The sequence below is a fragment of the Ochotona princeps genome, chromosome 21, assembly GCF_030435755.1.
Source record: "Ochotona princeps isolate mOchPri1 chromosome 21, mOchPri1.hap1, whole genome shotgun sequence".
Classification (NCBI taxonomy): Eukaryota; Metazoa; Chordata; class Mammalia; order Lagomorpha; family Ochotonidae; genus Ochotona; species Ochotona princeps.
In genome coordinates this window covers 4277810-4305471 of record NC_080852.1, presented here as the reverse complement: position 1 = coordinate 4305471, position 27662 = coordinate 4277810, and the positions used below count along the sequence as shown (strand labels likewise).

General features: G+C 45.9%; 1 protein-coding gene across 2 annotated transcripts; it reads right to left on the bottom strand.

Annotated features, from left to right (window-relative positions):
* Window positions 1–4766: 4766 nt before the first annotated feature.
* SEH1L (SEH1 like nucleoporin) lies at window positions 4767–26947 on the bottom strand. Of its 2 annotated transcripts, none has more exons than XM_058678623.1 (9): window positions 26736–26947; window positions 23012–23062; window positions 21140–21286; window positions 19712–19923; window positions 15828–15926; window positions 11624–11764; window positions 9732–9889; window positions 8238–8388; window positions 4767–5424 (listed from the first exon to the last, which is right to left on the bottom strand). In XM_058678623.1, the coding sequence occupies exons 1-9, from the start codon at window positions 26844–26846 to the stop codon at window positions 5232–5234; spliced, it is 1263 nt and encodes a 420-aa protein (XP_058534606.1). In that variant the 5' UTR covers window positions 26847–26947; the 3' UTR covers window positions 4767–5231. The 2 variants fall into 2 exon arrangements, with proteins under 2 accessions (XP_058534606.1, XP_058534607.1); XM_058678624.1 differs by lacking the exon at window positions 4767–5424 and adding an exon at window positions 6508–7005.
* Window positions 26948–27662: the final 715 nt, after the last annotated feature.

Below are 27662 nucleotides of genomic sequence, written 5' to 3'. Positions count from 1 at the left end.
TTCTCCCTCTCATTAGAATGTCAGCTCCATCAGAGTTCAGGCTCCGCCCAGATGCTTTGCCACTGCAGCCCTGGGTAGGACTGGGCAAGGGCGGATCCTCAACACATTTACTGCAAGAATGAATGACTGCATCATAGACTTTCTATGAGCACTCTCACGTGAATCCCCAGCAACTTCCTCTTTGCTCTGACCTTGGCTTCCATGCTCATGTTCCAACTCCCACATCAGGATGGGCGCTAGGGAAGCAAGCTCCCTGACCTTTCACTTGCACCTGCTGACACCTCCTTCCAGCCTGCCTTCCTCACCCAAGCATCTGAGGAGAACACAACTAGTACAAAACATACAGGTCATCTCTAGTCTTCTGCAGAAGCTGGACTCCTGGTGCCTGCTGGTCCTTCCTTAGCTCCCTTAGCTACCAAACCTCAACGCTCCACCATCACACACACTGCTCAAGCCAAGACCTACACCCCTTTTTTTGTCTGGAAACACTGCCCAATCTCAGAGCTAGCCTCAGACTAATCTTACAACTATCAAGTTATTTATTCACTCCCAGACAGATCAGCTTAAAATATACACCAAACTCTTCGATGGTGATCTTTACCCTAAAAGGATTAAATCCAAAAAAGGACTCAGATACTATACGAAGATCATGTATGTGCCAATCATTATCAAGCACCAAACATACAGGATATCAACAATGCAATCAACCAATGACTAGACAAGGAAGCATCTCTCAGGGAGCCGACAATCGCTGTGGATGGCCACAGTGGCCTGCTCTGAGAGCATGATGACAGGTGTGATGGTAACACAACCCACCGGAAGCCTCCTAACACCTCGGCTCTCTGCTTTCCAACAGGATTACACTTGTCCCCAGCCTTCCGTGGGCGAACTCCCCGACACCCTCCGCACTGCAATGCCTCCTCCGCCCCCTTCACCTAAACTGATCAGACAATGTTAACAAGTAATCACTGCAAGTGCTCTTGTTCTTTCCTTAAAGCGGTGACCTTAAATTTCAATTTTAAGTTTGGCAGTGTTAATTACATTTCTGAGTGTATAAAAACATTATTTCCTGTAGATCCGAATTCAAGTCTATGTGCACCATTAAATACATTTAACAGTAAGTTATAGAAACCAAACCTAGTCAAACTTCCCCAGCACTGCTTAGAACAGTATCTTTGAGATTTAGACACGTAGTATATTGCTTTTCAAAGCTTACCTTAATTTTTTCCCACAGAACAGAAATTTGGAGTAGAAGTACCAGAATGACCTCAGAATGGCAACCACAAATGGGATTATTGTCATATAAACAGCTGTCCCCCAAATGACTGCATCCAAAGTGGCCTCATATTCTAATAAACTTCTGAAAGGAAGAACAAAACCAAAGAGTGACAGTTCTATTGGAAAGGAATGATTAAGATCTCATTAAGAGTAACAATCATTGGGCCCAGCAGCTAAAGTCCTGGCCCTGAAAGCCCCGGGATCCCACATGGGCACCGGTTCTAATCCCAGCAGCTCCACTTCCCATCCAGCTCCCTGCTTGTGGCCTGGGAAAGCAGTTGAGGACGGCCCAATGCATTGGGGCACTGCACCCGCGTGGGAGACCCGGAAGAGGTTCCTGGTTCCCGGCTTCGGATCGGCGCGCATCGGCCCGTTGCGGCTCACTTGGGGAGTGAATCATCGGACGGAAGATCTTCCTCTCTGTCTCTCCTCCTCTGTGTATATCTGGCTGTAATAACATGAATAAATCTTTAAGAGTAACAATCACAACCTAGGGAACCCAAAGCAGGCTTCTCAGTGAGACGTAAACAAGATTGCTACTCTGGCTCAGCTCCAGCCAAACACACACACAACACAGAAAACCCAGAAACAGAATTAAACTGTTCAACATAAAAAAAAGCAAACACCGAGGGTCAACACAGAACTTTCCAAGAAAGGGAGGAGGGGAGGGGAGGAAGGATGTGATTTCCCACACAACCTCCTACCCCAGAAATCCAGCCCGCGATGCCCGGCAAGACTCCTGGCCACACAGGAACATCACTAACCTCACAGACCCTAGATCAGGCTAGCTACACAAGCGCAGGTGCAGCAGGGAGACACGAGACCCCGGCTCCAAGACCCTCGCCTGCACCCCCTGGCCCCTGAACTCCCACCTGCACCCCCAGCCTCCGGCCCCAGGAGCCCCGCCTGCACCCCCAGCACCCCGCCCTGAACCTCCGCCTGCGCCCCTGGCCCCCGGCCCTCCTCCTGTGCCCCCAGCCCCTGGCCCCTGAACTCCCACCTGCACCCAGGCCTCCGGCCCCGGACCCCCGCCTGCGCCCCCAGCCTCTGGCCCCAGGACCCCCGCCTGCGCCCCCGGCCCCTGAACTCCCACCTGCACCCAGGCCTCCGGCCCCGGACCCCCGCCTGCGCCCCCGGCCCCTGAACCTCCGCTTGCACCCTCAGCCCCCGACCCTCAGGACCCCGCCTGCGCCCCCGGCCCCTGAACCTCCAACTGCGCCCCCAGCCTCTGGCCCCAGGACCCCCGCCTGCGCACCCGGCTTCAGGACCTACCGTCATTATCGCGCCCGACCCACAGCAGAAACGCTGCCCAGAGGCAGTCCCGCGCCCCGCGCCCAGGCGTGCCCCTTCCTCATCCGGCCACCTACGCAAGCTGGGAAAGCCGAGAGGAGCGGGAATGTCGGCAGAGCTCAGGCGCGACCAGCCGCTATGCAAGTGCGCGTGCGCCACGGCCCGCACCGCGGCCGCCGGACCCGGCCGTACGGCGCGCCGCTCGGGTTTACGTCTGTTCGCGGCACGAGGCGAGGGGCGGGAACTCTAAGCTGCGCTCGGATTGGACGGCGGCGAAGGGACGTAGCGGGCAGGAGCCCGCCGATTGGTCCGGACGAGGCGTCTCTGGATTTGAAGCGAGGTAAACCGCGGGCCCGCTTCTGCACAAGAGCTGCGCGTTGGCCATACCCCCTTAGCTCTCCGCCTTGAGTTGGGCACCCTACAGCACCGAAAGCCACCGTACGCAAGAGAAATGCTCCTGAAACTACCACCGGACAGGCTTGGACCTGTCGCGAACAGTTTGCAGCCCTTGCTCAGCATCAGATAATGGGAAGTGCCATGAGTGGCTGAGGCACGCCTCGGTTTGGAAAACTTGACTTTTCCTCCGCTAATTAGCTTCCTCCTTTCCCTCATTCTCCTCAGCCCACTCACTTCACCTGCCTGGCACCAGCCTTTTTTCTTTTTAAACCGCTGTACATAGCCCCGAAACAGTTGTTGACAGCTCTCGCTCGACATTTTTTTCTCGCGCAGTTCCCTTTGCCAAAATCTCAGATAGGCTCAACTCCTTCGTAACTTAATGTGAAGACAGTAGTGTACCTAGGAGACCTCAATTTTAGCCTAGTGGAGAACTGTTTGCCGTCACTCTTGTCTGCAAATCGCTATGATTTCTGGATAACTTTTCCACGCGTTCCTTCGCACTGCCTACAAGAGTGCAGCCCTACACACACACTTTTCCTTGATCGTTGCTGAAAGCGCCTCACTCATTCCACGTCGCTTAGCGTGGTCCAGGGCACCACTATAACGTGTTTTACCAGCCATCAGCTGTCAAATTCAGCAATGCCTTGCCTCCAAACTTGGATTTGACCCTTTTCTGCCTTTGATCACATTCACTTGGGCAAATGTGAGTGCAGAAAATTTCAAGATTTCCTGTATCTTGAAAAAAACAAACCAAATACGTCATTCTAGAGCTGAAAACTTACTTGATGAGCCTTTCAGACAGCACATTAACCTCAGTGGCCACACAGTGGAGGTGAGCTGCTTGAGCATACTGACAGGACTTGGGCATCTTGCCTTCTAGGTATACAACTCAGTGTTCCCCATTCTAGAAATGTCCTCAGGTCTCCAAAGCTCTCCCCAGCTGCCCTGCATCCTGACCTGACTTTTGGTGACACAGAGCTACGGGCCTTCGGACACAAAAGCCTGGACTGCCTGGACCCGAATGCGGAGTCCTCCCTCCACCTGGGTACCACCTCACACACCACTTCCAGCTCCCAGCACAGAAAGGACTCCTTGTAAGACGACTGAATTCTCCTTTCAAAAGAAACATGAGAAAACTGTAAATAGTGGACAAGTAGCTTTAACTCCACTTTTCCTCATCTGCAAAATGGAAATAATTACGTCATTTGGCCCAGAGGCTTGTCCTAGGGGTGTAAAAACAACTACATCTACACCACTGAGCTCATGAACTACCCCGCGAATATTAGTTGTTACCCTTACTCCTCAGTATCTAACCTTGCTTGCCATCTGGAAATAAAGGTTAGAACTCCCTCATTTCCTCATCGGTTGACACGATGAGTAGAATTTACAGAGGCTTCAAGACCAAGGGGGGCATCCCAGATAACCAGACACAATGCCCATGAAGTCATTCATCTTCCACAACTCCATGCACTAGCCCCATAGAATTGGTTATTTTACTCTAATTACTGTCATTTGTACTACTAGATGTCAATTTACACACAAACTTTTTATGTTATACGTGCTCATTCCCTAAGTTTTCTTTGGACTTATTTTTGTGACATGGTAAAAAGAGACTTTGCCTAGCCAATTACTTTAAATAAAGTATATTCTATTTCTTAAAGGCAATAGATTCACAGGTTTTAAAATGTATTTTATTTAAAATGCCTATGTGAATAATAATTACAAAAGCTTGAAACACTAATTCCAAGTAATGAAAGGTAATTTTCCTTAGAAAAGGAAGAATAAAAACACCAAAAAGTCCATTTAATGTTTTGCTGCTTCATACACAGGAATAATTTATTTTACACACTAGTCAGTTACAACATGAGCCTGTAAAATTAAAAACATTTCTTATTTTGTCTCAAAGGCAAAGACGGTGGTACAATGATATGCTATCACATTGATCAGTATGGTAAGCATAAAAAAACCTTAAGACTACAACAGTAACAGTTCAAAATGTACAAAACAGGCACTTTGAAGTGAGCTACTATGTGTAACTTTCACAGTCCCTTGTACACGTGTGGGATCATCCCAGCTGAGCCACCAGTGAACAGCTGCCTTTGGTGCAGACGCACAAACAGGTGTAGCTTCCAAATGCTGCGTGTCAGCTTGTAATACATGCAAGACAGAGAAACCTTCTAAAAGATGAAAAAAAAAAAAAAATAAAAGCCAGGAGTGGAAGCATTTACAAGCGTGTGAATAAGGCCTTTAAATGTTAAATCAGTGTTTTAAACCCCTTCATTCTCGGGTAAGGGATTAAGAGGCTGAGAAAGATATCGGCTGCGAGGGTGAGGGTACTGGAGGCTGGCACTGTCAGCATCGCAAGCGTGCTCTACCACAGGAGGAGGAGGAGGAAGGAGCTGGGCGTAGCTGGACCATCTCGATCCAGCCCGTGGGGAATCCACAGGGGCAAAGAAACACCTGAAACAATGAAAACAAGAACAAAACACCAAAACAAAACAGAAAAAAAAAAAACAGAAAGAGAAAAGCAGTAAATACAAAGAGAACCAAAGAGGAGAAACCACATGCTGGGGGGAAAAAAAAAAAAAAGCTTTAGTGTATTCATGCCGAACTAACGGAATGCAGCACAAACCAAGGCCTGCCTCAGATCAAGACTGCTCACGCAAAGAGAGAAAAGCTGAAAGAAAGACATACTTTCTGTTAAACTTAAAACGTCGAAGAAAAATCATCACTATGAATGTTGAAAAGAAAGACATTAATCTGATACATGTTCAGCTCTCTCAGAAACACTGGATACTATTTCATAAATTTACAAATCTAATGATCTTTTTTATTTTGAGCCATATTCCATCCGTAGTCACAGCAGGCAGACATGATACACAGTGAGACACACTTCCACATGGCATGGCTAGACCTGACATACTCCTCAAGAAATACAATGAGCAAATACATTTACTCCTCAAAGCGTTAGAACTGCTGCAGAGTTCCTGACGAGTAAAATGTTCAAAGAATTATTATACCTTATTATTCTTTTACCATTTTAGGACTTACCCGTAATATTTATGCATTTTAGCAAACGTAAGAATTTTTAGCTTTGTTAGCAACATCAGAGCTTTAGATAAAGGACATGAACTAATTGCAAGAGAAACTAAATTAAGGAAAATCCTGAGACAAGGAATGCTAACTTGCATGTACAGTTTCAGCAAAATTATAATTGCTTCTCTTATGTTTCCAGATTTCCATCTGCAGTAAACATTAAGCCACAGAATGAAACCATAAAAATACACAAACACATACTATAAACTTTTCTTTCTTCAGCAAACATGAGTTGAAACTTACAAAGATGTTTCCCTTTTACTACAAAAATTCTAAATCAAATAATACTTGATGCTTCCCTTGGCTACAAACTGTACAGTCAAGCTATTTTCATTTTACTATTATTCTTCTACTAATATTTTTTAAATAATTCAAAGAAATGACAAAGTTGTACTGAATATGTATAAAGCAATTCTACACAAGGTAAATAAATTAGCACTCAAAACAATCTTTATGAAAGATATTTATCTAATCTTCAAATTAAAATTATAAAAATTCATCATTTTAGCTGTTTTAGAAAATAAAGGAAACGTGCCTATATTCTCCAAAGGGAGTAAAATGGTATTTTCCCTCCTCCCAACCGCTTAGAAGGATAATAACGATTCTTTTCATTTTTAGGACCAAGTTAGTCTCAAGAACATTTCAAAAAATTGTTTTGGTGGCAATTCTCAACAACAACAACAACAACAAAAAAAAACCTCTCCATTCATATATGAAAAATTTCAAATAGTGTCAATACACGGACTAGTACAAAAAGAAATGCTATCCACTGCACTGTAAAGGCCTTTTGGACTGTTTAGTAGTGAGCAGGCTGCTGGTGTATCGCGGGAGAGGTCAAACGGCGCTGGGTAAGGGGAAAAGGAGCTCTCTTCCCATTCCTGTGTGCATGCAACAAGCAGCCAAACAGCAAAGTCACTCCAGTTAGCTTGTACTCAGCTGTGCTTTCTGTTAAAGGACATAATACAGACGGAGAAGGGGAATGCATCACAGAGCTAACACAGATGGTTATTCACAGTAATACAGATCGAAACGCCAAAGCTACGGATAAAAGAAAATGTGCGGTACAAGCAGTGACCAAAAACAAAGGAAAATTTTAATAAACTCTAATGTTCTCTGCTTCATGAAACCACCTTTATAATCTGAGATCTTCTATGGCAATGTGAAATAATATTCATGCAAATACTTAAAAACCTCAAATTCAAAGAATACTATTTCCTTCTAAAAACAGAAGATAAAAGTAGTTTCAGAAATTTTACTATTTCTTATTTAAGATAAAAAAAATTGTGTTAAATTTCCTAAATATATTCCAAGGCATATTCAAATACGTTCACCTCAAAAATGCATGTTTTAAACTTGAACACGAAAGCAAATGGCTGACTAGACCACAAATGCTCATAGAAACCAGAAATTCACATATCTTAAACATCCTCAAAATCAAGACCTTGTATCTTAGCATTCCCCTTAATAATGTCTATTAAAACTTTAAATACAGAACCCAAAGCATCTAGCTCATTCTCTTGTACGAAGTTTCTGTGAATGTGTGTTACATAACATTTTATGTCTAGTTTGTTCACACAGCAAGCACTAAGGACACCAGTGCCCATGTGGACTGGAGGCCTCACTATTAAACCGCATTACCCCTTCTCAGCAATGTAGAAGCAAAATAAGATTTTAAATCTATAAACATCTCAGCTGCTGGTCCACGGACTTTTACAAGAAATTTTACTTTAATTACCTCACAATCAACTGATAAGGACATGACTAGTTCAGCCAATACAGATCTGACAAATAAATGTTATCCCTTCTTCGCATTTTGGCAAAGATCAAATGAAGAGTAAATTTTTAATCTTAGTATCATAACTATTTAGAAATTTCTTCATTCCACCTTAAACTTCATGAAATAAAACAACTTTCAAACAGCTATTAGGATTATTTTGGGGAGGCTGGGGTGGTTTTCTCCTTTTATCTCTCCCTTTACCCCAGATACAGAAAAAAAAAAAAAGCGGAAATAATAGTCTTACCACACTTTCCTGTAGCCCTTGACCCTTTGTGCCTTAATCAACTATGTAAAAATTGTCAAAATAAAAGCAACTGAAAAAAAAAAAAAAAAAAAAAACACAGCTACTAGGATTACTTTAAAAGAAGATAATTTCTAGTTTCCTCACAAAACAGCCTACCTGCCAGCAGACGATCCATTTAACGAGTTTTGAAGATTTGGAATATTTGAACCTAAGGAAGAATTTACGTTTCCCTGCTGAGAACTCCCGTTCACTGGGCTCCCGTTACCTTTCAAAATACCAGTGCACTTCCAATTGTCCATATAATTAGCTGAAACGGAAATGGTCAGATGGATTAGCAGGAAAGCAGTATCTGTCACAGCCTAAAACTGAGTCTGGGGTGTCTGCGAGCTTAGCCAAACTGCACTTGGGAAACAGTAACTGCTCGAGGTAAGTGATCCATGACAACTTTAATTCCGAATGCAAGGCTGGACCCCATTCATAACCACACTGAACAAATCACAAACACCTTTGTCCAGTGGATAACCCCCCATGGTCAGAGACCACAGCGTCAGCAGGCCAGGCCGAATTCTGCCTCCACCTGGCACACAAAACAAACTTACATCAGGGCCCCAAGGTTACCGAAATTTGCGAAGTAGTAGAAAGAAAACCGGAAGATGCTAGACTTTCTCTTATTAAGAACTAATTGCTTAAATCAATTATTTAATAAAATAAAAGATGACTGTGCTTCTATCACCTTTCATTCAAGTTAGCTTTAGAAGTTGATCAGTGAGGGCTAGCACCATGGCATGTAAGTTAAGCATCTGCCTAGGGTGCCGACACCATAACGGCACTGGTTCAAATCCTGGCTGCTCCACTTGCGATCCAGCTCCCTGCTAACGTGTCTGGGAAATCAGCAGATGGTGGCCCAAGTATCGGGCCCCTGTTCCCACACGGGAGACAGGGAAGAAGCTCCAGGCTCCTAGTTTCGGACTGGCCCAGCTTTAGCTGTTGTGGCCAGGAGGATTGAACCAGATGGAGGATCTCTCTTGCTGTCTCTGCTACTCTCTCTTGTAATTCTGCCTTTTGAATAAAAACAAATACTTTTTTTAGATTGCTTTTGTGAGGCCGGCATGGTGGCATAGTATGTTGGTCCTCCACCTGTGACACTGGCATACCACATGGTTCAAGTCCTGGCCACTCCACTGCTGATCCAGCTCCCTGCTTATGGCCTGGGAAATCAGCAGTGCATGGCCCAAAGCCTTAGACCTTGTGCTCTGGTAGAAGCTCCTGGCTCCCAGCTTCAAATCAGCCCAGCTCTGGCCATTGTAAACATTTGGGAAAAAAACCAGTGGATGGAAGATCTAGCTTTCCCTCTCTCTGTGTGTACCTCTTATAAGCAAAACAAATAATTCATTAAAAAAAAAAAAAAAAAACTTTTCTGAAAAAGTTGTTTTGTACCGTACCGATACTTGAAGTCTTTAACTGCTCTATGAACTAGGCAAAATGCTCAACGTGATAAAAGTTAATGGGACAGTAATTTGAAAGTAACTGTAAACATTTTTGAAAAAAACAAGCTACGAAACAATCTTTTTCTGAAATGTTTCAGAGCTTGTTTTTTTTTTCTAATTGCAAGCAGAAATATCAAACAATCACTCTTTTCCTTAACCGTACCTTTCCACAATCGTACACAGCCATCATCGCCCGAAGAGGCTAGCACCGTTCCTGTTATGTTCCAACTCACTCGCCAGACTTGAGAATTGTGGTTATCAAACTGAGCCACTATACGGATTTCAAATTTTGTTGGCCCACCAGAAGAAGTAAGTTCTTTCCTGTCAATAAAAAAGTTTTCATGGATCGCTTCTCAACCTTTTGGCTAAGTTCAAGTGTAAAAAAAAATTTTCATGGAAATTCTGAGGAAAATTCTAGACTGTGTGTGTGTGTGTGTGTGTGTGTGTATGTGTATATATGTACACACTATATATAGATATATTAGAATATATATGACTTAGAATGTATATAACATACATAATATATACTTTTTAAGTAAAAAATGTAGTCTGTGTACTTAGCACATGATTTTATAATAAAGAGCACATCTGGATTTCCCCCTCCTTAGGCTTTGAGCTGGCTCATGTTATTGCCACTGGATTCCCTGGACCTGGAGTGATCTCAACAGATAAAGAATATTCACTTTTTTTTTTTTTTTTTAAAGATTTATTTTATTTTTATTACAAAGTCAGATATACTGAGAGGAGGAGAGATAGAGAGGAAGTGGAGCTGCCGGGATTAGAACCAGCGGCCATATGGGATCAAGGCGAGGACCTTAGCCACTAGGCCACGCTGCCGAGCCCAAGAATATTCACTCTTTCATGAGACAAATGACAGCAAAAATCACTGTGACACACAGCAGGTTAGGCTACCACTTAAAATGTTGGCATGGCAGTGGATTCTGAATAGATTTCATCGTGCTTGGAACGGCGAGACTGGCAGCAATTCAGAACTGTTGAACTATCAAAACTGCTTGAGCGGGACCCTCGGAGCATGCCCCACATCGGGGACCTGGGATGGGTGGGAGGCTGGGTAGGGCTTCTCCCTTTGTTTCTCCCCAGGATCCAAGATACAGGGAGGAAAACTGATGATATTAATGTGTAAACAATGGTCTTACCCACTTTGCTGTAGCCCTTGACCCTTTCTGTACCCTAATCAACTATGCTAGATTATCAAGAAAAAAAAAAATGTTGGCATGGGGCCTGGAATAATGACTCAATAGCTAAATCCTCACCTTGCATGCACAGGGATTCCTTATGGACACTGATTCATATCCTGGCTACTCCACCTCCCTTTGAGCTGCCTGCTTGTGGCCTGGGAAAGCAGCAGAGAACAGCCCAAAGCCATGGGACTCAGCATCCATGTGGGAGACCCAGAGAAGCTCCTGGCTCCTGGCTTTGGATTGGCTCAGCTCTGACTGCGGGAACCACTTAGGGAGTTAATCTGTGAATGAAAGATCTTTGTCTCTCCTTTTCTCTTAAAATCCCCCTTTCAAATAAAAGTAAATAAAATAAATAAAAATTAATAATGTTGGCACGTAATGGTGGTTCCAGGTCCAGCTGTTCTACTTTCAATCCAGCTCCCCTCCCTGCCTGGAAAAGCAGTGGATTTCGCCTGACATCCATGTGGCATACCCAGCTGGAATTCAGGATTCTTGCCTCCTGGCTACCCAAGCGCAGTCCTGGCTTTACTAGCCTTTGCTAGTAAACAAGCAGGTGTGAGATCGCAATGTCTCTCCCTCTTTCTATCAATCTTCATTTTGAATAAATAAAACTTTTAATAGAATTGACAGTGTACCAAGAACTGACAGTGTACCAAGTATATTCTGATGATGTAATTCATGCTTAATATTATCCTAAATAAAACAGCAAAGTATGGATCTCTCCATACTCAATTCCTCACTTCAAAGCCATACCATACACAAATCATTCATTACAGAATTCAATCGTCAGTCATAGTTACCGCTACTATTTTTTACACAAATAAAAATAAGCATCATTGTTTCTAAAGATTACCTCACAGGTTTTAATGTAAAAATCCTCACATCTTTGGTTGCAATTGCCAGAATATGGAAAGATCTCCCCAAGTTTGGAGCAAATGCAATATCATGTACAGGATCAGTGACTGTCACAAGAGTTTCAGCTTTTGCATATTTCCTGTGAAAAGAACAATCTGCATCAAGAATTTCAGGAAAAACGTTCATAGAAATCAACCCACTAGTTCATGTCAAATTTTTTTCAGTCTGTTCATAACCAAGTACCTACCTCTATACTGGAGTGAATCATGGCCCCAAAACACATATGTCCAACTCTACCACCCTCTCAGTGAACAATCACTTTTTTTTTTTTTTTTTGTAAGAAAAAGGTCTTTGCAGATCTAGTTAGGGATCTCAGGCTGAGACCACCAACGTCCAGTGTCCTTTTACAAGACAGAAGAAGAAAAGCAGAGAGGGGCCAGCGTGATCACTCAGTTGATCCTGCCACTGCAAGCTCTGGGATCCCTCAGGGTGCTGCTCCACCTCCCATCCAGCTCCCTGCTTCTAGCCTGGGAGAACAGTACAGGATGGTCCAAAATCTTGGCATCCTGCACTCATCTGGGAGACTGGGAAGAAGCTCCTGGCTACTGGCTTCAGATTGGCTCAGCTCCAGCCCTTGAGGCAATATTGGGAGTGAACCGGCAGATGGAAGATCTTTGTCTCTATTTCTTTCTGTAAATCTGATTTTCCAATAAAAACAAATAAATCTTTAAAAAGGAAAGCAGAGACACAGAGAAATTGGTCATGTGAACACAGAAAAAGACACCGGAATGTCGCTGCCACACGCCGCAAGCCAGTAATTCCAGGAACCTCCAGAAGCTGGCTAACAGTTTAAACCAAAACAGAAAAACAAAAAACAAAGAAAAAACTGTGCAGACATCTGAACACATAAGGTAGATTCCCAGAACAGCATTATAGCCTGTAGCCACCTGTGCCTATTTAAATTTAAATTGCTATTGATAAAAATTAACAATTTCAGTTTCTCAGTTGCATTTGGCACATGTCAAGTTCCCACAGATGCCAGTAGCTAAGGGCTGCCACCTTGGATGTCACCGGTACCGCCCGTGCCCATCACCACAGCAAGTTCTACTGGACAGCACCCCTACATAGAGTCACTAAGAAATCACAAATCTAAGCAGCTAGCTGGCTTAGTTAGAGGCACTAAGAAATCAAGACCCTAAGAAGCTAGTTAGCATAAAAATCGTTTGGAAACTGAAGGCGTAGCATTCTGAACTGCATAAGCTATGAGAATTACACAAATCTCTCCCTTCTGCTTCCTACTTCCCCCAGGTCCCGGGAGCTCCGCCCAGCTCCTGGGAAGCCGACCTGGTCCGCCTGGCTGGGTGCTCTCTTCTAGCTATACAATGCTTCTGGCTCCCAGGATTTATAAGATACTTACATCTCAGTGTGATCACAATTACTTCGTTTGCAAATGCTGGCACACTCCACCCAAAATACTCCTTTTGAGCATTTTTTCTACATCCCATCCACTGCAGTAAGTTGGAATCCTGGCAATCACCCTGACCCCCTCTCCTTCTCCCTCACAGTCCATATCTAATAATTCCCCAATACTACTGATAATACTTCTGATTCTCAAATGTCTACTTCTCTCCATTCCCACTGCCACTTTTTAAGAAAGGATATTCAATTTAATAAGTATCTGAATGTAATCAAAAAAACGTAAAACGGGTAACAATAGGAATTAAGCTGTTAAACGGTGATCCAAAGTGACAAAACCAAAGTCTATTGCATCCCACAGTTCAGTTTCTAGATCTATAAATAGAACAGGCTCTTCTGTCTCTTCCATTGAATATCACAGACAGAACAAAAGCACTTAGGACCTGGCACCATGACATTCTGGGTGAAACCTCCACCTTTGGCACCGGCACCCTATTTCGGTGCCAGCTCGAGTCCTAGCTCCTCCACTTCCAATCCAGCTCTCTGCTTGTGACCTGGGAAAACAGCAGGAGGATGGCCCAAAGCCTTGGGCCCCTGCACCCACAAGAAATTCCTGGCTCCTGGCTTCAGATTGGCTCAGCTCTGCCATTAAGGCTATTTGGGGCATGAACCAGTGGATGGAAGACCTTTCTGTCTTTCAAATAAAAACAGAATAAAGTTTATACACACACAGAGAACAGAAGCATACAAGCCTATGCATAGAAAGGCGGCAGAAAAAGCCCCCATCTCGAAATGGAGTGCCTTCGGAGACCAAGAACTCTGAGGTCACCCACCCCCATTTGGATCTACCACATGGGATGGAAGAAGCCCAAATCCTGCCTTGCAGGATCCAAGGTCATCGGAACAACAACCAGGATCCCTGAGCGGTCCGCAGAAACAGAAGAACAGTAAACTTCCTTCAGGACTAGGGAGAGGAGCTTTCTCTGGTCCTTGCCTGCTTCCAACTTTGGGTCCCCACCCTCTCCCATAATAACCATCAGGAGCGCTCCAGAAACCCCTCAAAACAAACAAACAAACAAACAAAACTAGGATAGAGAACAACAAGGAAAGCTTAGAAACAGACAGGAAACGGTCAGTGGGGATGCACTTATACCTCACTGGGTGGGACACAAAGATTACCCCTCACTGGGGTATGGAAGATTTCTCTGCACACCCCTCCTAAACACGCTCACCTAAACAGTTGACATATATCCTGTTAGAATTATAGAGTTAGACCACCTGAAAAACAGCCAGGTTCAGCGAAATCATGCTTCAATGCTATAAACTGCTAACGACTAAAATTATAATAGGCATGAGACAGCTGAATAGCAATCTAAGCCATTTTAAGGTGTATAGAACACGGTTGAATGTAAACCAAAATTGAAATGTCTATGAAGAAGTCACAGGTTGTGGTTGAGAACCTGCATTTTCCTATTAACATATTGGTTAATCAATACCATGTCAATGAATGCCATAATGTTGTAATTGGTTGGAAATATTATGTTGGGGCTTTTAATTGATTGGGATGATACTCTGCCGGCTCTACCCTCAGATCAGAGATGGTCTCACCAAGAAGCCATTGAACTTACCAGGACAATAAGATGCTGGACTTTATGCTTGGTAAATCTCTCCAATTGGGCCCGGCGGCATGGCCTAGCGGCTAAAGTCCTCGCCTTCAACGCTCTGGGATCCCATATGGGCGCCGGTTCTAATCCCGGCAGCTCCACTTCCCATCCAGCTCCCTGCTTGTGGCCTGGGAAAGCAGTTGAGGACGGCCCAATGCATTGGGACACTGCACCCACGTGGGAGACCTGGAAGAGGTTCCTGGTTCCCGGCTTCGGATCGGCGCGCACCGACCCGTTGCGGCTCACTTGGGGAGTGAAACATCGGATGGAAGGTCTTCCTCTCTGTCTCTCCTCCTCTCTGTATATCCGGCTTTCCAATAATAATAATAAAATCTTTAAAAAAAAAAAAAAAAAAAAAAAATCCCTCCAATGAAAGAATGTCAACTGAATTTGAACTATGGAAAGCCAACAGGATGGAGCAATCCTCCGTGGGGGGAGGGATTGGGAAGGGGCGGGGGGAATCCCAGTGCATAAAAAAATGTAATTAATTTTTTTTAAAAAAAGGAAATGCAATAAAAATATATGTTAAAAAAAAAAAAAAAAAAAGAAAAAGCCCCCATCTCACCTTTCTACCACCCTGTTCTAAACTACTGTCTCCAGTATTCGACGCTCCACCTTTCACTCAACACTGAGTTCTTTGTAAACAGCTTGCAGGGTACTGCTTATCCTTCTGAACCCTACTCACTCACAATCTCAGTCACATCCTTGCTTTTCCCCTATGTGGCCGGCAGAACCTGGAGGCTTCTCAGAAATTCCAAATCTCATTAGGAGTGCTTTGGCCCTCTCTGGCTCACTTCTACTTGTCCAACAGGTATCTTCCAGGCGAACATGCCAGGCCCCAAAACCAGACGAGCGTCCTTTAGGTGTAACTTCCTCAACATACTGACTCCCTGAGCTCACACAAGTCACTATTTTATTTGGCTTCCCTAAAAGATGCCACACACCAAGAAAGCAACTATCCTGTCTTCTGTTAGTCCACTACGTACTATCAGAACCTAGCACAGAATTTGGCCGATGAGAGAAGACCAAATCAGCACATTAGATGATGCACAATTACTGAATAAACAAACAATATTTTAAAAAGTAAACATAATTCTCAATTAAAATAAGAGCAGTACTCACCTGGTGTTTTCATTGTATTCAAAAATCTGAACTTTGGCCATTGTGTTTGGACTACTGTCATCACTTCCTACAGCAATCATAGGAGAATGAGCACGAGAGCTAGAAATAAAGAGTGAACATTCATTTTCACAATGGTAAAACTGAGATACTTCAATTGAGACAATTTAAAGACCGAAGCCGAGAGACAACTTATAGCTGCTATGTTGTTACTATGATATGAGCCGCCAACACTTCACACAGTCACCCTTACAAGTCCATGCCGGTTCTACACACAGGAACTGAAGGCAGCACCGTTCTAGACTGTTTGTAACCTCCTTTTCCTCTGGCTCAGAAACTGAACTCTTTTCCCCAAATGGCAAGATGTTGACCATTCAACAGCACCTTTTTGAAAGGATTTCTAGGAGGTCTTAGCAATTTTCCTTAGGAAGATATAATTAGTGGGACGAATTTTATGACAAACAAAGGTTAAGCGCTTTGAAACAACAGAGATGCGAGGAGAAAAGCAGAGAAGCCCACACCACACATGGCACTGCCCAGGAGTCCTGCTCCTCGCCAGATGCAGGGTGGACAACGAGCAGCCCCGACTGCTTCCTGCACAGTGCAGGACTCGGGGCCCTTTCCTGCTCCATGCCTAACTGCCCGGGCATGTTCTCCTTTGCCCCCTCATCCAGGTCACTGTGCTTCTCTCTGAACCTGGCTCCCCTGCCTCCTTCTGACATCAATATTAGGATGTGCTGAGCCCGGCGGCGTGGCCTACCGGCTAAAGTCCTCGCCTTGATCGCCCCGGGATCCCATATGGGCGCCGGTTCTAATCCCGGCACCTCCACTTCCCATCCAGTTCCCTGCTTGTGGCCTGGGAAAGCAGTCAAGGACAACCCAATGCTTTGGGACCCTGCACCTGTGTGGGAGACCTGGAAAAGGCTCCTGGTTCCCAGCTTCGGATTGGCGTGTACTGGCCTTCGCGGCTCACTTGGGGAGTGAATCATCGGACGGAAGATCTTCCTCTCTGTCTCTCCTCCTCTCTGTATATCTGACTTTGTAATAAAATAAATAAATCTTTCAAAAAAAAATATTAGGATGTGCTGATCTCTCACAGCTAAAAACAAAGCATGGTAGCTGGAGAAAAAAGAATTTCACTTCTATATTACTAAAGCTTTGGGTATTTAAATGTAACCTAATAAATTCACCATGTAAATTGCAAAGAGCTACCATAATAAAACTGGTACCTATAATAATTATTGGCCACTGAATCAGATATAAATACCACAGAAGTTGCTACATCTCACAGAGAAGGACAGACAAAGAGAAGGGTCTTCCATCCACTGTTCACTCCCCAAATGACCACAATAGCCAGAACTGTATGGATGCAAACCCCGGAGCTTCATGTGGGTCTCCCATGCAGTTCCAGAGTCCCAAGGCTTTGGGCAGGCCTCTACTGCTTTCCCAGGCCACAGGCAGGGAGCTGGATGGGAATCACAAACCAGCACCACATGGGATGCCTGTGCTTAGAGGGGGAGGATTAGCCAATTGAGCCAACGGGCCAGCCCCACAAATTACTTTTTTCAATATCCTACAAACATGTTGATTTTACAATATTAACCTGAATAAGGACCAAAAGTAATGACATATTCAATGGCCACATATTCTCAAATTTCAGTATCATTTTAAATCAAACTAAAAAATGCTCGTGTTCATGTTTAAGCCACTTTCTAAACATTCACAAGTGAGCAGTGAGAAAAGCCACACAGCTGGGCAGCTGAGATCACCTGCATCTCCTGCAGATGATGAAAGAACAGCACCCAGAGGATGCTAGGAATCAGGAGATGCCATCTGAAACCAGGAGACTTGGAGGAACCTCAGCAAGTCATGAAGCAGGAGGAAATCAGACTGAAAGAAAAATGCAAGGGGAAATACAGTCCCTATCAGGGGCTGGCAGTGACACAGCAAACTAATCCCCAGCCTCTAGTGCTGGCATCCCATGGCACTGCTCAGCTCCCAGCGGCTCAGCCTTCAATCCAGCTCCAGCCAGTAGCCTGGGAAAGCAGCAGAGGGTGGCCCAAGACCTTGGTCCCCTGCACCATGTTGGAGACTCAGAACAAGCTCCTAGCTCCAAGCTTCAAACCTGCCCAGCTCTGGCCACTGCAGCACTTGAGTGCAGAGAGGATGAATGATCTCCCTATCTCTCTGTGTGTGTGTCTCTCTCTGTGACTCTTTCAAGTAAAGTAAATAAATCTTAATAAACAGACAAATAAATAAAAAGACTACATATCGTCACCACAGGGCAGAAAATTCCAGAAACACCAAACTCCAATTAGTACATGTAACGAGTCACAGTGCAATTGTGAAGTGACTCAGAGAAGGTACGCAGCTACCTGCTCAAAGTCACAGTCTGGGGCCTGGCGGCGTGGCCTAGCAGCTAAAGTCCTCGCCTTAAATGCCCCGGGATCCCATATGGGCTCCGGTTCTAATCCCGGTGGCTCCACTTCCCATCCAGCTCCCTGCTTCTGGCCTGGGAAAGCAGTCGAGGACGGCCCAAAGCCTTGGGACTCTGCACCCATGTGGGAGACCCGGGAGAGGCTCCTGGTTCCTGGCTCCTGGCTTCGGATGGGCTCAGCTCCAGCCACTGCAGTTGCTTGGGGAGTGATTCAACAGACAGAAGATCTTCCTTTCTATCTCTCTTTTCCTCTCTGTATATCTGACTTTCCAGTGGAAATAAATACATCTTCCTCTCTGTATATCTGACTTTCCAATGAAAATAAATACATCAAATAATAATCCCAGATTCGGATCAGCTCAACACCAGCCGCTGCACTCACTTGGGGAGTGAATCATCGGACGGAAGATCTTCCTCTCTGTCTCTCCTCCTCTCTGTATATCTGACTTTGCAATAAAAATAAATAAATCTTTAAAAAAATAAATAATCTTAAAAGTGTCAGTCATCCCACAATTCAATGACAGAAAGAAAATGTGCACCTAGAGAACAAATTATAATCTGGAGACAGAGTAGAAAAATACAACATTACAGAAACACTGGAAACAGCATTGTGGCATAGCAGGCACCCCATATGGGCATTGGTTCAGGTACCAGCTGCTCCACTTCCCACCCAGCTCTCTGCTAATGACCTATGAAAAGCAGCTGAAGATGGTCCAAGTACTTGGGCCCCGTCACCCACATGGGAGACCTGGCCAGGGCTTGGAGCTCCAGGCTCCTGGCTCCTGGCTCCTGGTTCCTGGCTCCAACTTGACACAAGCCTAGCCACTACGGTCATTTGGGGAGCAGATAGAAGATTCTCTCTCTTCTCTGCCTTTCAAGTTAATAAAAAATGAATCTTAAAAAAAAAATTGTTAACAGCACTTTTTGGTAAGGCTAGCAGAACTTTTCTTTCATTTTGTACTCTTCTGAATCATTTCAATTTTTTTCACCAAATGATCCTAATAATTTTTAAATGGATTAAAAAGAAGCAACTATACCATATTAGAATATATGTTAGTACAGTCACAAAAAAGAATGAAATAGGGCCAGTGTTATAGTACAGCAAGTATAGCAATGCCAGTATCCCACATGGGCACCAGTTCGAGGCATGGCTGCTCCACTTCCAATCCAACTCACTGCTAATAGCTTGGGAAAAGCAACAGAAGCTAGTTCAAGTGCTTGGGCCTCTACATACATGTGGGAAGACTAGAAAAAAGCCTTCCTGGCTCCTGGCTTCAGTCTTGCCCAGCACTGGACATTGCAGCCATCCGGGGGAGTAAGCCAACGGACGGGAGATCTGTCACTGTCTCTCCCTCTCTGTAACTCTTTCAAACACATAAGCCTTAAAAACAGCAAAACTAACATGCTTTATAAGAATCACATTTTCGGAGGTTTGATAGCGAAAACTTACCTTGAAGGGTTCCAGGAAATGCAGCTGCAGCTCAGCTTACACGAGATCTCATGCTGCAGGGACCACTGGCTGAGATTCATCACATCCGGGGCCTCGTAGATCCTCACTATCCCGTCCGCTGAACAAGTGGCTAACATGAGACCCATATGCTTGGGAGCGAACTTCACATCGGTAACAGACGTTCTGCTATCCACCAGAGTTGTCCTCTTCACCTGGAAAAATAAAGTTAGCAATTTAATTACACACAAAACGTAAGCACAGTAGAGTGGAAAGGACAGAGAATCACACAAATGCCACCAGAACATCCCTACTAAATCTAAATTTTTCCTTTTTTCCTCGCTGTATGAAGCTGTTAGCCTTATTAGAGACTCCCTAGAACCAATCAACTAACCGCTTTCTGTCAAAAAACATTGTGAAACAGCAAGAACAGTATATACAGCACCCATGCTACAAAACCACAAAACTGGGCCCAGTGCAATGACTCAATTCTTACCTTGCAACCACTGGGATCCCACATGGACACCAGTTCATGTCCCGGCTATTCCATTACCCTTCCAGCTCCCTGCTAATGGCCTGGAAAGACAGGAGACAATGGCCCAAAGCCTTGGGATCCTGCACCCACGTGCGAAACACATAAGCTCCTGGCCATGGATAGCCTCAGCTCCAGCCATTGCAGCCACTTGAGCAGTGAACCAATGGACAGAAGATCTTTCTCTTTGTCCCACCTTCTGCCTGTAAAAATTTGATCTGTCAAGCCTGGCCCGGTAGCCTAGTGGCTAAAGTCCTCACCTTGAACGCGCTGGCATCCCATATGGGTGCTGATACATGTCCCGACACCCCCACTTCCCCTCCAATTCCCTGCTTGCGGCCTGGGAAAGCAGTCAAGGATGGCCCCAAGTTTTGGGATCCTGCACTCGTGTGGGAGACCAGGAAGAAGCTCTGGGCTCCTCTCTTCGGATGGGCTCAGCTCCAGGCATTGCAGCTACTTGGGGAGTGAATCAGCGGACGGAAGATCTTTCTGCCTCTCCTCTCCTCTGTATATCTGACTTTGCAACAAAAACATATAAATCTTTAAAAAAATAAAAATAAAAACACAAAGTTCAGTAATTAAAATAGCTGCATGGACATGAAGGTCTTAATAGAACAATGGAAAAGAACAGTCTATAAAAACTCCCTATATGGTCAACAGGGTTCCTGTCATCTACCTGGTCAAACCAACTGCTGCAGGCACTTGGGACTGAACCAGCACACAGAAGATCTCTCTGCTGCTGTGTCTGCTTCTCTCTCTCAAGCAGAAGACCAACATGGGAGACAGCAAAGGGCAAGTGGTAAATTCAGAGGGGAGTGGCAGCACTGTATTGAGAGGACTGATGCTCAGGTCCCCTCCACGTCCCCCCTCCCCCGAAGGAATGCTAACCAGCAGCTTACCCAGTGACTCTGTCCTCGAAGCTTATCATTTGACTCTCCTACTATTTCCTCCCACACAGCAGCTGTTCGGTCAAAAGAACAGGAAGCCAACACCTGCCCAAACTCAGGATGGGCCCAGGTCACACGCCACACAGATCCGCTATGTGTCTGCAGAGTTTAAAAGACGACAAACAGGTCACCAGTGTCCTAGGGCTTCGCTTCCTCACGACCCCCACTCCAAACCAAGCACTGAGCTTATTCACATTTCGCATTCTACGAGGTTTTATTGGAGAAAACAGAGACAGGTATTTTGACTTCAGCAAGAGGGAAAAAGTTCATCAAACATTTAAATAAAAGTTCAATTCTGAAATTTTTCAACCTTGAGAAGAGATTTTATATTTAGTATTGAGGCCTTCTGGAGTCAGATTTTTCTAACTTTGTACTAATGAAGAAAACCCAATAGGATAAAGTCAACTATTTCCAATGCTAAAAGTCAGACCCTAGCCTCTGCTTCCCAAACAGCTCCCTGCTGATATGCCTGAGAGGCCCATGGAAAACAGCCCAAATGGGCCCAACAGCTAGGAGACAGACTTCCTGGCTCTGGGCTGGCCCTAACCTGGTTGTTGCAGCCATTTGGGGAGTGAACCAGCAAATGGCAAGAGGGTGTGAGTGTGTGGGTGTAAGTGTGTGTGTGTTTAAATTTCCACCTCTCAGTCACTTTGCCTTTAAAAATACATAAATCTTAAACATATGCAATGGAAAAATGTAAAAAATATGCTAAAATATTTATTTAGGCAATAGAATTGCCGAAACGTATCTGTTATTTTAAGAAGAAATATAAGGGCCAGCACCTTAAACCACCACCTGCAATGCCAGCAGCATACATGAGCACTGCTTCAGGTTCTGGCTGCCCCACTCCCATCCAGCTCCCTCCTCACGGCCTGGGAAAAGTGCAGGGGATGGCCCAAGTATCTGGGCCCTGGCCAGTCATCTCAGGGACCTGGGAATATATTCCTATCTTCTTGTTTCCTCCACCTGGAAAGTGAACCAGCAATCGAAAGATCTCTCTGTCCCTCCTTTCCTAGTACCAAGAAAACAAACAAAAACACCTAAAATATCTTTCTAGAACTTTTTCAGAGCATAAATTTCATAATTTCCTCAAAGGTGAACATCACCAAATAAACAACAGAAGTTTTAGTTTATAAATATCAGTTAGGGTTCCAGCATGGTAGCTTAGCCCTCGCCTTGCACGCGCCAAGAACGCATATGGGTGCCAGTTTGTATCATGGCTGCTCCGCTTCCCATCCAGCTCCCTACTTATGGCCTGGGAAGGCAGTAGAGGACAGCCCAAGGCCTCAGGACCCTGGCTCCTGGCTTCAGATTCGCTCAGTTCCAGCCGCTGAGGCTGCTTGGGGAATGAGTCAACAGACAGAAGATCTTTCTGTCTCTTCTTCTCTCTGTATATCTGACTTACCAAAAAAAAAAAAAAATAATAAATCTTTTTAAAAAATTATATATATATATATAAGTGTACGTGTGTGTGTATACACACACAAACACATAATTGTAGCACCCAGCACAATGGCTCAATTGGTTAATCTTCCCTCTTCAAGAGCTGGGAATCCGTATGGGCACTGGTTCATGTCCTAGCTGCTCCACATTCCATCCAGCTCTCCTGGTAGCCTGGGAAAGCAGTGGGACCCTGCACCCGTTTAGGAGGCCCAGAAGAAATTACTGGTTCCTGCCTTTGGAGTGGCTCAGCTGTGGCCACTGTGGTCACATGGGCAATGAACCAGCAGATGAAAGACGTTTGTCTTTCTCTCTCTCTGTACATGTCTTTCCAATAAAAACAAATAAATATTTTTAAAACTCATTGTATAGGCAAATACTAACCTTCCAGCTTGCAGTGCAATGCCATTCCCCACTTTCACTTTTATCCCAGACCTGTAAGAAAACAAAAGGCAGGTATTTTACATTAAAAAACATTTCCATCACTTGATAGAAACTCTTATTCAACTGACTGGGTTTATGAGCAAAATAAAGAACAAAATCACAGAAGACAACAAAAACTCTTTTGATCCAATTTTTAAAGCTTTATTTTTATTGGAAAGGCAACTTTACACAGAAAGGAGAAACAGAGATACAGAGAGATTTACAGAGAGAGGTAGGGAGAGACAGAGACCTTCCATCCACTGGCTCACTCCCCAAACGGATGCAAGGGCTGGAACTAGGCTGGTCCAAAGCCTGGAGCTTCTTCAAGGTCTCCTACACGGATGAAGGGGCCCAAGGATTTGGGCTGTCCTCCACTACTTTCCCAGGCAGGGATCTAGATGAGAAACGCAGCAGCCAGGACTCAAACAGGCACCCATGTAGAATGCCGGCACTATAGGCCAAGACTTCAACCTACTAATTCACAGTGATGCCCTCAATAAACCTTTAGTAAGGGGCAGGTATTTGGCCCAATGATTAAGACGCTGGCTAAGACAATCGCTTCCCACACACCAGATCACATGGGTTCCATTCTTGCCTCTAACTGAACTCCAGCCTCCTGCTAATGCAGACCTTGTCAAGGGGTGATGACAGCTCAAGTCGGGCTCCTGGCCTCCCAGGGAACACCAAAACAGGGCTCCCAGCTTCAGCCTGCCCAGCTCAGACAACATACAGGTATGGAGTGAGAACCAGACAGCAGCTCTACCACTGTGTGTCTGTCTTTCCCTGTTTTCTCTCTGCTTCCCAAATAAGCTACTGAAATTCTTGAAAGCATTTATTGAGAGCTTCAAATGTGCCCAGACATCGTACAAAGTACTGAAAAACCCAGGTGCCCGAGTTCAGCTAACAAAGAAAATCACAGCTATGGTTAAGTCTCGTTATTCATGATGGCTACGTTCTATTAACAGGTGTGTGTATGATCATTACAATTACTTAAATTCTAAAAGAATAGTGAAAATTAACAAATATTATGAATTAGTGGTATTCCTTAGAAATCAGCCTGTAATTTTTGCTTAAAAAAGATAGAAAACTGGGCAGGGCCCGGCGGCGTGGCCTAGCGGCTAAAGTCCTCGCCTTTAACACCCTGGGATCCCATATGGGCAGCCAGTTCTAATCCCGGCAGCTCCACTTCCCATCCAGCTCCCTGCTTGTTTGTGGCCTGGGAAAGCAGTCGAGGACGGCCCAATGCACTGGGACCCTGCACCCGCGTGGGAGACCCGGAGGAGATTCCAGGTTCCAGCTTCGGATCAGCGTACACCAGCCGTTGCGGCTCATATCGGACAGAAGATCTTCCTCTCTGTCTCTCCTCTCTGTATATCTGACTTTGTAATAAAAATAAATAAATCTTTAAAAAAAAAAAAAAGGTAGAAAACTTTACAACATATACAGGTTTTGAAAAGTATGTGGGGTCTAGCGTGATAGCCTTATGGCTAAGGTCCTTGCCTTGGGCACACAAGGATCCCATATGGGCAACAGTTCTAATCCTGGTGGCGCCGTTCCCATTCAGCTCCCTGCTTGTGGCCTGGATGGGCAGTCGGGACAGTCGGGGTTTTGAGACCCCGCACCTGTGTGGGAGACCCAGAAGAAGCTCCTGGCTCCTGGCTTCAGATTGGCTCAACTCCAGCCGTTGCAGCCTCTTGGGCAGTGAACCACCGGACGGAAAATCTTCCTCTCTGTCTCTCCTCTCTGTACACCTGCCTTTCCAATAAAAATAGATAAATCTTAAAGAAAATAATAAAATGAAATAGTAGACAGTATGTGTATAAATGTATGTGCACATCCACACATGTATAAATACATGCAATGCATAAATTCATTTACAAGTAAATACAAAGAGAGCAGAGAGAAGCTCACAATAAAAAAAGATTCGCCCGATGCTGTCACACAGAGTATAAATTCAACACATACATAATCAATGTATCTAGACTGCTTATATCATCCACTGTATGGCTATCTCAGATGGCAATGGAAAAGTGGGGACTTGGGCCCAGCGCAGTGGCCTAGTGGCTAAAGTCCTCGCCTTAAACGCGCCAGGATCCCATATGGGCAGCTCTGCTTCCCATCCAGCTCCCTGCTTGTGGTCTGGGAAAGCAGTCGAGGACGGCCCAAAGCCTTGGGAACCCTGCACCCACATGTGAGACCTGGAGGAGGTTCCTGGCTCCTTGCTTCGGATCGGCACAGCACGGGCCGCTGCAGTCACTTGGGGGAGTGAGTCATCGGATGGAAGATCTTCCTCTCTGTCTCTCCTCCTCTCTGTGTATCTGACTTTGTAATAAAAATAAAAATAAATCTTAAAAACAATAATAAAACTTAAAAAAAGAAAGAAAAGTGGGGACTCAAACAGGTATTTGTACATCAATGCTCGCAGCAGCCCTACATGTAACAGCCAAAATAGCAGATGGATGAAATTTGAGCAAAACGCAATGAAGCCCCTACAACAAAATACTTACTGTTAGCCTTTCAAAAAAGAATACATTTTTGAAATATGCTATGCGTCATGCCAAGTGAAATAACCCCAACACCTAGAATAGGCAAACGCATACCAGACAGAACAGGCCACTCACAGAAAGGAATAGGTTCCTGGGTAGTTTTCATGCACCATTACGAAAAGCGCTATAACAGGGGTTGGCACTGCAGCCTGGCAGGGCAAGCTGCCACCTGCAGTGGTGACACGGGAGAGACACACTGCCCCACTTCCATGCAGCTCCCGGCTAGTGTGCCAGGCTTGGGAGACCAGCATGGAATTCCAGCTCCTGGCCCCCCTGGCCTGACCCTGGTGGCTCAGCCACTTGGGGAGTGAGCCAGCGGTTGGAAGACCTCTCTCTCCCTCTCTGTCACTCTTTCAAGTAAAGAAGTAAATGTCAATTTAAAAAATTTACAATATAAGCATTACATTTAACTTTAAAATGGTTATGTAGTTGACCAAGGAGGAATACTTTTCAACTTGACACTAATTCCTCTACGAATGTCAGCGGTATGGTTATTCTTTTACAGTCACTGCTTTTTAATAATCAGTTATCAAATCTGAATTCGAAAAGGACAAAGTACCCCTCAAATTCTCAGGTATTCTTGACTTCTCAAGAATGTAAAGAATCCAGACTCCAGCTTTCATCTTCAAGTCTACAGCCATTCATCCCGCACCTCTGAAATCCCTAAATGACAAACGCGATCCTATTAAGGAACCCCTGCTTATCAGAAACCCGTAAGCACCACTCGACCCTCCCAGACAGTGTTGAGCGCGCTTCTTGGGAGGATCGTGAGAAACCACGGCACCCCGTGGGCCCGGGCGGCGTGTGGCCGAGGCCACCCCCGAGCACCCCGACCCCAGCGCCACCCCAAAACTGCAGCCGTCGGGGCGACCCCGGAAGCGCGGCCGCCGCACGCCTGGGCGGAGGCGGAGCGAGCGCGCGGCCTCACGCCGGCGCGACCCCACAATCCCGCGGCGGACGCGGGGACCCGCCCGCCACCTCCCCTTGTGACCCGGGCCTCGTGACGGGGGCTCTGCCGCCGGGATGGCGGCGATGGAGGATGCCGGCGATGGAGGCCTGCTGCTGCCCGCACCGGGCGAGCGTCCCTTCCACGCCCGCTCCTTCGAGGCTCGGCCCCGAGCCCAGGGAGCCGCGCGCACCTTGACGCTCTGGTCGCTGGAGCAAGTCGCCATCCGCCGGCCGTGGAAGTCGAAAGAGACATCATGGATGAGGTCCTTGTGGTCCGCCGCGATACTGCGCGCCACAAACATGGCTGCCGCCCGCCCGCGCCGCCTCGGGGTGCTCCTCCCGCCTCGCTAGAGGCTGCGGCGCGCGGCCCGCAGCCCGCCGGGACCCCGTCGCCGCCGCCGCCGGTCGCGCAGGGACGCGCAGAGACGCGCAGAGACGCGTCGGCCCGCCCCCGGCCCGTCATGCCCCGCGAAGCCGCCAGCGCGTCTGCGCCAACGGGCCGCTCCCCGGCGGGCGGCGGGGCTGATGGACCGGGGCGGGCAGCTCCCTGCTCGGCGGAGCCCCGGGGCGACGGCCGGCTGCTCCGATCCCCAGACGGCTCCGCGGCGGGCGGGCGGCGGGGCTGAGGGGTCGGGAGGTACCCCTGTTCCCTGCGGGCGCGCCGGCCGAAGCCCCGGAGCGACATCCCTCTTCCCCGCGCGCGCCTCAGTACAGCAGTGCTGGGCTGGCAGCCGTGGGGAAAACTAAGGAAACTTGAAAAATTGTTTATGTGTGAACCACAGTCTTCAGACACGTGTGGATTTGGGCAGGTGCAGAGAGTCGCTGAGGGGAGGAATCCCACGCGTCCAGGCTCCGTAGTGTTTAAAATGGAGGCAGGAGCCAGGAGGTTCAAAGAAAGCCTCCAGAAGTCATGGTTCCAAACGTTTGAAGAGAAGCGGAGCGCAAAGGAAATGTCAGAAAACGAGAAGGTTGTGTTTGTAGAAATGTAAAGTCGAGGGGTGGAGAATGACAACAGAAACCGGTGGAGTGGTTGGAACAGAGTCCTCAAAGGAGAAAATAGAGCCAGGGCTTGGGGAGTGAGACCCAAGCCAAAGGATTCTCATTCCACAACTCAATCA

Bases quoted from the DNA above. Each gene is read 5' to 3' on its own strand.
- SEH1L (XM_058678623.1), bottom strand. From the start codon at position 26,846: ATGTTTGTGGCGCGCAGTATCGCGGCGGACCACAAGGACCTCATCCAT. The intron at 11,765-15,827 runs GTGAGTACTGCT...TTCTTTTCACAG, and splicing joins GAATACAATGAAAACACCAG to GAAATATGCAAAAGCTGAAA. The intron at 8,389-9,731 runs GTACGGTTAAGG...TTTCCGTTTCAG, and splicing joins CTGTGTACGATTGTGGAAAG to CTAATTATATGGACAATTGG.